The sequence below is a fragment of the Elephas maximus genome, chromosome 12 (genome assembly GCF_024166365.1).
Source record: "Elephas maximus indicus isolate mEleMax1 chromosome 12, mEleMax1 primary haplotype, whole genome shotgun sequence".
Lineage (NCBI taxonomy): Eukaryota > Metazoa > Chordata > Mammalia > Proboscidea > Elephantidae > Elephas > Elephas maximus.
Window position 1 is genome coordinate 91,253,609 of NC_064830.1, and position 12,518 is coordinate 91,266,126.

General features: G+C 41.2%; 1 protein-coding gene across 2 annotated transcripts in view; it reads left to right on the forward strand.

Annotated features, from left to right (window-relative positions):
• ZSCAN25 (zinc finger and SCAN domain containing 25) overlaps window positions 1-12,518 on the forward strand; it is a 72,901-nt gene that overhangs the window by 8,594 nt on the left and 51,789 nt on the right. Inside the window, exon 6 of one of the 2 annotated variants that reach the window (XM_049904475.1) lies at window positions 3,832-4,686. In XM_049904475.1, the coding sequence (XP_049760432.1) occupies window positions 3,832-4,679 (848 nt within the window). In that variant the 3' untranslated portion in view covers window positions 4,680-4,686. Of the gene's footprint in view, window positions 1-3,831; window positions 7,411-12,518 lie in introns of those variants that run through there. The other variant, XM_049904473.1, reaches the window with a different exon arrangement.

Consider the following 12,518-nt stretch of genomic DNA (forward strand, 5'->3'; position numbering starts at 1 on the left):
TGAGATTGCTCTACAGAGCAAGAGCTCTTAGAGCATGCCATGGACAAGGGTACCTGTGTGCCCGTTCCTCAGTCTCCCTCAGGGATGTACCTCTGCCAGGAATGCTACTCTGTGGCATGAGGATTCTGTCCTCCCATTCTCAGAGGGGTTTTTACACCCTCCTGGCCATTTCTGACTGTTCTAGAGACTGTGGCTCCATGTACGCTCTCCCACCAGGTCATTGTTTCAAGATAATTTAAACACATTCCTAAATGTTTATGCCGAGACTGAGTGGCATGAAGGTTAGTTTCCCAGGTGTATTCTTTAGCTGTCCCAACCTTCAAGTATTCTGAGATTCATTCCCACCTCATCCCAGCTCATCCATCAATAGCTGTGAGGATTGAGGCTGAGTTCCTCATTAGTAAAGAGAACTGGAGTCTGGGGGAAGTGTTGGACTAGATGGTTTCTCAGATCCCTTCCAGTTCCTGTTTCATTCTCATTAGAAAATAACTACTAAACTTGTGGTCTTGATTGCAGCTGCAGTAAGAATGATGGGTAGGACAAACTAGACTAGTTGGAAAAGGCTCAGATTGATGTAGGCATAGAACTTGGGCAAGAATTTGGAAGATGATTTGGAAAAATGGAGACAAAGAGTAATGTGTGCAAAATCATGAGTGTAGGAATCAGCTGGTGTGTTTATGGGACAGTGAGGGCACTGATGTGAAAGATAAATATTCAGAAGCAATAAGGAGGAGGTTGGGATAAGTAGAGTGAGGCCAGGCATGAACTGTGGGCTGTCTCTTTTCAGCACAGAGTAACATGAAGGCATGAGTTCAGGTACACTGGATTGATAGCAGGTACAGTTGGCCTGGAGGTTTGAAAGACTGACTGGAAGTGTGCCAGAGTCATGTAGGCATGCGGGCAAGAGTAGGAACCGGGGCGATGGCAGCGAAGAAGGGGGCTTACTGAAATGTTTTTCTAGAAATTTGGTCAGAGATTGGTCAGAGGAGAGGAAAGAGAAGAAACAAACAGGAGTCTAAGATTCTGGCTAGGAGACTGGAAAATCAGTGGAGCTACTCACAGAAAGGGAAGGGAATGTTTTCCTAAGGGAGAGGAAAATAAAGGAGATCCAAGTGGAGAGCCGTTGAAAGTAGTTGGAGATCAGGTACTTAGCCGGGGGGCTAAGATAATACCACCTGCCAGTGCATGGCTGCTTTGTGTATACAGCAACCTTGATCACTGTATAATCCATCTTGAATATGAAAAACTAAGGCCCAGAGAGGTTGTCTTGGTCATCTAGTGCGGCTATAACAGGAATACCACAAGTGGATGGCTTTAACAAACAGAAGTTTATTCTCTCACAGTCTAGTGGGCTAGAAATCCAAATTCAGAGCATCAGTTCCAGGGGAAGGCTTTCTCTCTCTGTTGGCTCTGGAAAAAGGCCCTTGTCATCAATCTTCCTCTGGTCTGGGAGCTTCTTAACACAGGGACCCTGGGTCCAAAGGATGCGCTCTTCTTCTGGCTCTTGTTTCTTGGTGGTATGAGGTTTCCCTGTCTCTCTGCTTTCTTCCTCTTTTATATCTCAAAAGAGATTGACTTAAGACACAACCTAATCTTGTAGATTGAGTCCTGCCTTCTTAACATAACTGCCTCTAATCCTGCCTCATTAACATCATAGAGGTAGGATTTATAACACATAGGAAAATCACATGGTGGACAGTCAAACAATACTGGAAATCATGGCCTAACCAAGTTCACAGATATTTTGGGGAGACACAGTTCAATCTGTGACAGAGGTTAAATGAGTTTTCTGTGATCACACAAATATTAGTTGCTAATTGAGCATTCAAAATGAGACCTCTGTCTCCTATGCCTATTGTCTTCCCACTAATGCATCTTTCTCTTGGGTTGTAACTAGATAGTATTTCATTTTGTTTTCCCCCCAACTTTGTATATTGAACATTTATTATAAAAATTTTCAAACATACAGAAAATTTAAAAGACTAGTACAGTGAACACACTTATACTTTTATCTGGATTCAACAGTTAACATTTTTGCCATATTTATCCATTAACATGTATATTTTCTAAACAATTTGAGAGATGGAGACATCTTGATCTTTCACCCCTAAATATTTCAGTTATGCATCTCCTAACAATGAGATTCTCAACAGAACAACAGCATCATAATTCTACCAAAGAAAATAAACATAAATCCCGTAATACACAATATCTAGCACATATTTGAAGGAGCCCTGGTGGCATAATGGTTAAGCGCTCGACTGCTAACCGAAAGGTCAGCAGTTTGAACCTACCAGTTGCTCCCTAGGAGAAGAGACCTGGCGATCTGCACCCATAAAGATTACACCCTACGAAACCCTATGAGGCAGTTCTACTCAGTCCCCAGGGTACAGTTAAGGTTCATGAATTTTGTTCAGTTTAAAATTTACTATTCCTAACACCCTAAAACTGGATACTACCCAAATGAACATGAGACAGATTAATAAATAGATTGTGGTGTATCCTTATATATCAATGAAAAAGGACAGACTACAGCTATACACCACAATATGGATGAATCTCACGGATGTAATGTTGAGCAGAAGCAGCCAGAAACAACGTGAATCATCTACATGAAACTCAAGAACAGGCAATAGTACTTGACCGTGATAAAAGTCAGGAGAGTTTGTTAGCCTTTGGGCTAGGGTGTAGTGACCAGGAGGAGACGGGAGAGGGACTTCTAGGTGCTGGTAATATTCTGTTTCTTGAACTGGATGCTGTTTACGTAACTGTGTTCATTATGAAACTTTGAGTTCCATAAATTGTTTTGTACATTTTTACTTTTATGAAAAGTTTACAAAACAGAAGAATACATCATGGGTGATAGCTTCATGTACTTCATGTTTTATCAAATCAGGAGGCATATAATGCCAGTTTTCTTTTTATGTTTTAACAGCCTTGCCTGAAAGGACTTTTTCCAGTTTTAAGTACTACCTGTCATTTCTTTCTCTCTTTTTTTTCCTCCTGGCCTCTTTGCTTACCAGTATGTTTCTTCCTCTTTCTTCTTCCTTTCTTCCCTGTGTCCTAAAAACAATTATTCTGTTACTTTAGATCATAGTGAGGACCAAAGGGTTGAGTTGGGCCATTTTCATGGCATTCATGGTCATTTTAGACCTAATAAATATGCTAACGTAGAGGCCATATGGTGCAAGAACTTCCGTGACACAACTGGGTTTATTCATCTATCCAGCAGTTAATAAGCATCTGCCCTGAGCCAGACCCTGTGCTAAGCTCCCAGCACACCCAGATTAATCAGTGAGTTAGGCAGAGGGAGCAGTGAGAACAGGGACAGAGATAAGAAAGTGTTTGGAGAATATGAGGTATGGCAAGTAGTTCACCGCTGCTGAAATAGATTATAATTAGCTGGAGAAGGCAAAACATCTAGGTGAGTGTAACTTAGCACTTACAATAAGGATGCCTGTAAATAAGTGCTCGTTGAGTCCATGAGTGCTGAAGAGACCCCCAGAGTAGGAGAATAACCAGAGGGTGTTTCTTGGAGGAAATAACTAAGTTCTATTTTGAAGACAATAAAAGTCTGAATTAGTAGAAAGTTAAATGGGAAGGCATTAAAACTTGGTAAACTATTCTGTTAAAAAGTCGTGGAGATGGAAGGAAGTAGAGGAAAGTCTAAGTTTAAGGTCAATATGATAGTGAAAATTATTAAGGCTGATCAAAGGAGAAAAGAGAAGGAACTGTTTAATGGGGCTGTCCTAGAAGCAAAGTTGTAACATAGATTTACTTTCGTAGCTATTACAGACTCAATTAAAATTAGCGTGCCCTTTTTTCCTGTAGGCATTGGGAACAAGGAAAAGGAGGCCAAAACCCAGCAGGAAGACCTTAAAGGGCCACTTGCTGGATTGACGTCAGAGAGGTTTGGGGAAGCTGTTCTCCAGAGCCCTGAACTTGGAAGGACCTGTGACCAGGAGCCCAGTAGCTCTGTGGGACACACTTCAGGACTCCCTGCTCCCCAGCATGGTGTCATACCCCAGCCTGATGACCTCAAGACTCACAGCTCCTTCTGGAAGCCTTTTCAGTGCCCCGAGTGTGGGAAAGGCTTCAGTCGGAGCTCAAATCTTGTCAGACACCAGCGAACCCATGAAGAGGAGAAGTCATATGGCTGTGTTGAGTGTGGGAAGGGCTTTACTCTGAGAGAGTACCTTATGAAGCACCAGAGAACCCACTTAGGAAAGAGACCTTATGTCTGTAGCGAGTGTTGGAAAACCTTCAGCCAGAGGCACCATCTTGAGGTCCACCAGAGAAGTCACACCGGAGAGAAACCCTACAAGTGCACCGACTGCTGGAAAAGCTTTAGTCGCAGACAGCATCTTCAGGTGCATCGGAGAACTCACACTGGGGAAAAGCCCTATACCTGTGAGTGTGGCAAGAGCTTCAGTAGGAATGCCAACCTGGCAGTGCACCGGCGAGCCCACACAGGGGAGAAGCCGTATGGGTGCCAGGTGTGTGGGAAACGTTTCAGTAAAGGGGAGCGGCTGGTCAGACACCAGAGGATCCACACAGGAGAGAAGCCCTACCACTGTTCTGCCTGCGGGAGAAGCTTCAACCAGAGATCCATCCTCAACCGACACCAGAAAACGCAGCACCGCCAGGAAGCCCCGGGGGCAGCGAAGGCCCCCTGCTGAAGTGTCCGTATCCTTTTTCCTCTCTCTGTGGGAAGGCACTGGAGAAGGCAGGACCTTCCAGAACCACCAAGTGGAAGGAAACCTCATTGGAGGGATGTCATTCACCTTTCCTCACTGAAGGGCATTTGGAGGGAGTGATGGGATGCAGAAAGGTGCTTTGACCCATTTTCTTCCCACCCATTCTCAAACACGGGAAAGGGGCAAGGCCTGGTTTGTGTTGAGCTGGAGAGCGCAGCTTCTCATCCCTCTTACTCAGGTGGTGCTAACAGCTTTTCGTACCCTATTTTGAGGAGACCGTTTCCTGAGTTTCAGCTCAGGCTGAAGTTTTTCTCCTTCAATGGGATGTGCTTCTCAGTCACCTGGAGAAGTCTGATGGTAAAGGTAACATTCTAACACATGTCAGCAGCTTGAGTCTCGATTTTTCTGAGGGTGGTATCCTGCCTGTAAGATCACTAGCTCAAACTCTCTCCCTCCCTCCCCCGACTCTTTTTGTCATTTAATGGGTATTTATTGGACACCTGATATGTTCCTGGCACTGGGAATACCGTGGTGAATGAGACAGATGAGATGTGTTCTCTTGGAGCTTGTGATGAGCAGTGGAAATAAACATGAGACTGTTAACAACACAAAGTATTCTAAATTACGCCGTAGTGAGTGCTGTGTGAGGGAATAGACTTCTCAGACTCACTCGTTCTGCCCTGACTGCAAGTCCTCTGCTTGTGTGTGGATCTTTCCCTTAACAGTTGGGATCTTTTCTCGAACAATCACACTTAACTTTGTTTTTTGCCCTCTTTGTCTCTGACTGTAACATTCTACCCTCATCTGTAAAATTACCCTATTCCAATATTTCTTGTACTATAATAACTATCAACACATCAGCTATTAGGAAATTAATATTTTGCTATTGACCACTGGATAAACATGAGTATTTTTTGAAACATTCAGTTCTTTAAAAAGATCTAATTGAGTGAGTCTGAAAGATGAATTGATATTAATACCCTATATTTGATGACGCTTTATGGTGTATAAAATGCTTTTCTTGGTATCCTTGATTTATTACACAAATATATGTCGAGGCCCTACTATGGGCCAGGCACTCTTCAGGGTGTTCATGATACATCAGTGAACAAAGTAGAGGGAAAAAAATCCCTGACCTTGTGGCGCTTTTACATTTTAGTGAATGTACTTGATCTTCAGAACCCCTTAAGATGAAACCCGTGGACAATCCCGTAAATCCACTGGGATTTGAGCCTGTGTTCTTGGTTCTGTTGGCTTCTTCCCTGAAACACGTTTGCCACGTACCTCTTGTTACTGAATAGTCTCTGTTTGGCGCACCTAGAGACTTATGCTCTGAGACGCTGGAGAGGGTGAGGCGGTAGCAGCCTGTTTTGCCTAAGTGCCAATTCAGGAAAAATACAAATGTATGTAGGCGTTTGAAAAATATGTTTCCTAAAAAATGAGAAGGTGAAGTACTCGTAACTGTGTTTGAGCCTCCTTATGTTATTTTACGATCCCTAAAGGGTTTCCTTTCCTGTTTAAAATTTCGGAAACTGCGTGACTCATGGGCTGCATTGCAGTGTTCTTCTTGTGCTGAGCCTTTGAACACCGGCTGCTGAGTGATATTTTATCTTTTCTTGACAGTGTACTACAATTGCAAGATGTGGTTTGTCTCATGGTGCCTCTTAATATTGTATTCTTTTACTGAGATATTTTTCCATTTTCCATTGTAAATAAGATAAACAGTCATGACTTTAACACAGTTGTATTACTCAATCCATTTTGAAATGTTTGGTTTTTATCACCCATTTCTTGGCAGTAGCCATGGCATTTAATTTTGATTTAGCTAATGACCCCCCTGGTTCATCAGCTGCCCCCACTAGGCTGAGTATATCTGAGACATCCACCCAAGGGTACTGCCACTCCTCACCAGTGCTAAGGCCCATATACAATATCAGCTCTTTTTTCCCCTACTTCCCATACGGGCCAAACAAGGCTTACAGCCACTTGCCGGCCAGACCCAGTGGGCTGCTTTTCCTAAGCCTCTGGCTCCTGGTCTGTAGGACTTGGGGGCTTTCTTGGCCTGAGTTTGGCCTCTGAGGAGGTCTATACTCCAAAGCTAGGCAGCATTCATAGGGTCATCATGGGCTGGGAGTTGCTCATCAGTGGTCTGTCTATCTTCCCAAGTTTAATAGTAGACTCTCTTTGGTCATATATTTAGCCAAACAAACCTCTGAGTTTTCAGCCAATTGGAATTTCTTGACAGAAGCCCCAGTGAGAGTAAATTAAGGCCTTGCTCTCTTTCCCACTTGGCCTCTTCCTTTATCTCCTTTGAGATCAAAACTTACTGGCAATTTCCCAAGCCTTAACAGAGAATTTTTTCTATGGAATTGTAGTGGCCTATTTTTGATCGCTATTAAAATGTCAACAAATATTTGATTGTTTTCTGTATTTTTCAAAAATTTTTTTTTAGTAGAAAATGTCAGACGTGTGTAAATGAATCCTCATGTATTCGTTATTAGCTACTAAAACTCTGGCCGGTCTTGTTTCGTCTCGACCCCCACCAAACCTTTGCCTCTTTCACCGAAGTATTTTGAAGAAAATCCCAGGTATTATTTATTCATTAATAAATATTTCGATGTATACCTCGAAAAGGTAAGGACTCTTTAAAAAATAAATAAATAAACATAGCCACAATACTATATCTTACCTTAAAAAGTTAATTTCCAGGATATCCAACTAATGTTAAAAAAAAAGTTTTTAAAATTTAGAATCCAAATAAGATTCATGCATTGTAATTTGATGCTTTGTCTTCTAAGTCTCATAATCTATAGTTTCCATCCTTTTTTTTTTTTTCTTTGAAATTTACTCATTGAAAAACTGGATTATTTGTCCTGTAGAGTTTCTCAGATTCTACATTTTGCTGTTTACATTCCTACGTTTCTCTACCCTCTGTGTTATCTAAAATCTCAGAGTTAGGTGTAGAGGTATAACCAGATTCATATTCCGTGTCACTCTGGAACACAAGGTTGACTTTATCCACTTCTGAGACAACTGACAGGAACTTGTTTCTCTACTGTCTCCTTGTTCTTTTAACTCTGCTAGGGTTTCTCAACTTTGGCACTATTGACATTTTGTCCAGATAATTTTACTATTGGGTCCTGTCCTGGCTGTGCACTGTAGGATGTTTGACAGCATCCCCGGCTTCTACCCACTAGGTAACAGTAACTACCCCCTGTGTGACAACCAAAGATGTTTCCAGACACTGTCACATGTCCCCTGGGGAACAAAATCAACCCTGGCTGAGAACCACTGACCACTGTTCTTTTGCAATGAGTGTAATATCTGAAGTGAGTTAGGTCGATGGTTTAGCTTTTGAAAGCACTGGAATTTCAAGGACTGGAGCTTTTTTGTGTTAAGGTTAAAGCCTCAGCCTAACTTTCTGAAACAAGGATGGTGAGGCTACGTCTTAAATACTTTTGGGCATGTTGTCAGGAGAGATCAGTCCTTGGAGAAGCACATCTTGCTTGGTAGAGGAGTCAACAAAAAAGAGAAAGACCCTCAACGAGATGGATTGACACAGTGACTGCAACAATGGGCACAAGCATAACAATTGTGGGCATGGCACAGGACTGGGCAGTGTTTTGTTCTGTTGTACACAGGATCACTAAGTTGGAACTGACTGGATGGCACCTAAACAACAATAACTTTCTGAAAAAGAGGTTTTACTAGAGAACACTTATGTTAAATGTAGGATTTTCAAACAGGGCCAGGAACAATTAGAATCTGAGGATAGGAGGCTGGACATCTATAACAAACATCTTAGGTGGCTCCTATGTAGGCAACCCCATTGCTTTTGGAACCACTGCACAAGTCCCTCTTCAGGTGCCTGCCACAAAGCCTCTACAGCACAATGAACTTTTGCTGGAGGGCTAGATTCTTCTTGCCTAGTAAATGCATGTGCTTAAGTGGGGGACCACTTAAGCTCAGTACAGCCAGTTACAGCCTTTATTTTTCTCCTTAGTAAGGCCTTCAGGGCACACAGTAGACACATATTTAAATGAATGAGAGGTCTGGCTTTCTACTAGCTTTCTTCTAGAAGGCTCTTGTGAAGGTGCCTTAGGGAAAAAAAAAAAAAAAAAAACTACAGCAAATTACTTTCTGCTGACCCTGGGTAGTTGGTAGGTATCTCTAGCTGTTGAGCTACCAATTCCAATTATACAGAATTATCAGAAATTCTCCAAGCCAAAAATTCACTTGGGTTTCCTACAGTTTATTTTTGTCTTGCCTCTTTTTTCATTATCTCAATGAAGCATATACTTCTGGAGATCATCTTGTGTGACTCATCCCCAGTAATCTTCAATAAAAATTTGAAGTGGAAAGAGCAGGTGATATTTTTCCTGTGTTGCTGCTGGGAATTTAAACTGCTAAGAGAATGGGTAATGCAAGCATTGCGCCTTGAGGGCGCAGAGGCACATAAAAACAATTCGGTTCTCCTGGAGCAGCAAATAGGCTCCAGTGTGAGGGCTGCCATCACTCCACATGTACAAGCCACAGCTCTACCATCTGAGTGGCCAGAGATTAAGAATGGGCAGCAAACCCAAGAGCTTGCTTCATGTGTTTTCCCCTCCTATTTGCAGTCTATTGAGAAGGTGGTAAATTAGCTTTTAGAGATTGGGAGAAGAGAGATGGTAGAAGTCTTTGTATCCTGTACTCCCACCTCCAGGAGCTATTTGAGTATCATACTATTTGTGAAAATTTGAGGAAAACTCAATCTATATCATTTGGAAATTTTATTAACTTTAGTAAAAGGGCCCAGCATGTTATATGAACAGGGAAAATTGAATGAATAAGTAGGTTGTCTTTGAGAGCCAGCCTTCTCATGAGATTTTTCCAGTCTTCATTTATAAGTGTCTCTGCTGCCTGGACTAAGGTGCCTGTGGAAGGAATGGGAAATAAGAGATGAAAAAAATCAATTAGTTAAAACTGATACTATCATGTTAAATAGACCAATGGAATAGAATAAAAAGTTCAGAAATAGACCCAACTACATATAGAAATCTAGCATCTAATGAAGATTGCATCTCAAATCACTACAGCAGAGATTTTTTTTTTTTTTTTAATATGGTATTGGGATAACTGGATAGCCACTTGGAAGAAAGTAAAAGATCCATTCCTCACACCACATGCAAGAATAAGCTCCAAATGGATAGGGAATCTAAGTGTAGAAAATGAAACTATACAAGTACTAGAAAACAGCATGGATAAATTCCTCTATAACCTGGGTGTAGGGAAAAGATTTTAAACTATGATTCAAAATCTAGATGCAATAAAAGATGGATGAATTCATAAAGTTAAAAAAAATAAAAACTGCCTGCCAAAAAACACAAGCAAAGACAAATGACAGACGGGGAGAAAATATTTGCAACATATAACACGAAGGACTGATATCCATAATATACAAAGAACTTCAAAAAAAGATCAAAAAAGACCCAAAATAGAAAATTTGGCAAAACTCGAATTCACAAAATGATATAAAAATGGCCCTTAAACATGAAAAGATGGTCAACTTCACTCATAATAAATGCAAAATTAAACTACACTGAGATATTTCTCACCCATCAGATTAGCAAAAATATGAAAATACATTCTGTTGGTGAGGTGGTGGGGCCTGGTGGCACAGTGGTTTGGCTGCTAACCAAAAGGTCTGTCGTTTGAATCCACCAGCACTCCTTGGAAACCCTATGGGGCAGTTCTACTCTGCCCTATCTCCCACTCCTGCTTTGAGTGGGAATTGGCTCGATGGCAATGGGTTTGATTTTCTTTTTGGTTTTTGGTGAGGTTGTGGAGAAACAGGAATTCTTAGCCTTCCTGATGGGAATGCGAACTGGCACAACCTCATATGGTAGGGAATTTAGCTTTATTAAAAAAAAAATTATGTATGCATTTACTCTGAAGATACACCTCTAACAATATGGAAATACACATGCACAAAGTTATTCATTGCAGCATTATCTGTCACTGCAAAACATTGGAAACTGCCTAAATATCCAAGCACAGCTGGTTGAAAACAACTATGGTACAGCCACATTATGGGGAGACCACTGAAACAATATAGGAAAATTGAGAAAAGAGCATGGCTTCTGCGACTGACTGAGAATCAGTCCCAGTTCAGCAGCTGGGTTCAGCAGAAGGCTGGATTGGATTCTAGATAGCCTGGAAAAAACTCTTTTGCTTCCTTTTGAGTGAGGTTTTTTGTTTGTTTTTTAAATTTTACCTTGGCATCTTAGTAAAAAATCTTAAGGTGTAATTCTTTTGTGCCCAACTAAAGAAATATCATGATTCATTGAAAGAAAGGAAGAGGGGAAAACTGGGAGCAGAAGAGTATGGGACCATTTGTGGATTCAGGGATCACCTTGTTTGTGCTGGGAGAAGCCATTACAAGGGATATATGTCTTTTATTATGTAAAAAAAAACCCAGAAAACCCATGTAGAGGTGGCAAAAATAATTGTCCTTACCTTGTCATTCCCCTGTGTCTTTTCTCAGGTTCAATACCTAAAATGTCATTGTCCCACCTAACCCACTTTTATTTATAAGGGGAGATCAGTTCCTCTACTGCAACTTGTTTAGACCGTATCATAGTCAGAATAACCTCGATTCATACACAAAACACTGAAACCATATCTTAACACTGGATTCTTAATATATACTATATTCTTGCATTTCATTTTCCTCTCCTAATTTACTTTTATTGACTATGCAAAGGTATTTGACTGTTCGGATAATAACGAATTATGGATAATATTGCAAAGAATGGGAATTCCAGAACATTTAATTGTGCTCATGAGGAACCTGTACGTAGACCAAGACACAGTCATCTTAACAGAACAAGGGGATGCTGCGTGATTTAAACTCAGAAAAGGTGTGTGTCAGGGCTGTATCCTTTTACCATGCTTATTCAATCCGTATGCTGACCAAATAATCTGAGAAGCTTGAATATATGAAGAAGAACACGGCATCAGGATTGGAGCAAGACTCATTAACAACCTGCGATATGCAGATGACACAACCTTGCTTGCTGAAATCGAAGAGGACTTGAAGCACTTACTAATGAAGATCAAAGACTATAGCCTTCAGTATAGATTACACCTCAACATAAAGAAAACAAAAATCCTCACCACTGGACCAATAAGCAACATCATGATAAATGGAGAAAAGATTGATGTTGTCAAGGATTTCATTTTACTTGGACCCACAATGAATGCCCATGAAAGCAGCAGTCAAGAAATCAAATGATGCATTGCATTGGGCAAATCTACTGCAAAAGACCTCTTTAAAGTGTTAAAAAGCAAATAGATCACCTTGAAGTCTCAGGCGTGTGTTTTAGTCATCAAGTGCTGCGATAACAAAAATATCACAAGTGGGTGGCTTTAACAAAGAGAAATTTATTTTCTCAATCTAGTAAGCTAGAAGTCCAAATTCAGGGTGTCAGCTCCAAGGGAAGCCTTTCTCTGTCGGCTCTGGAGAAAGCGTCCCATCAATCTTTCCCTGGGCTAGGAGCTTCTCCACGCAGGAACCCCAGGTCCAAAGGACATGCTCTGCTCCCAGCACTGCTTTCTTGGTGGTATGAGGTCCCCATGTCTCTCTGCTTGCCTCTGTCTTTTATATCTCAAAAGAGATTGGCTTAAGACACTATCTAATCTTGTAGATCTCACCAATATAACTGCCGGTAATCCGTCTTATAAACATCATAGTGATAGGATTTACAACACAGGGAAATCACATCAGATGACAAAATGGTAGACAATCATACAATACTGGGAATCATGACCTAGCCAAGT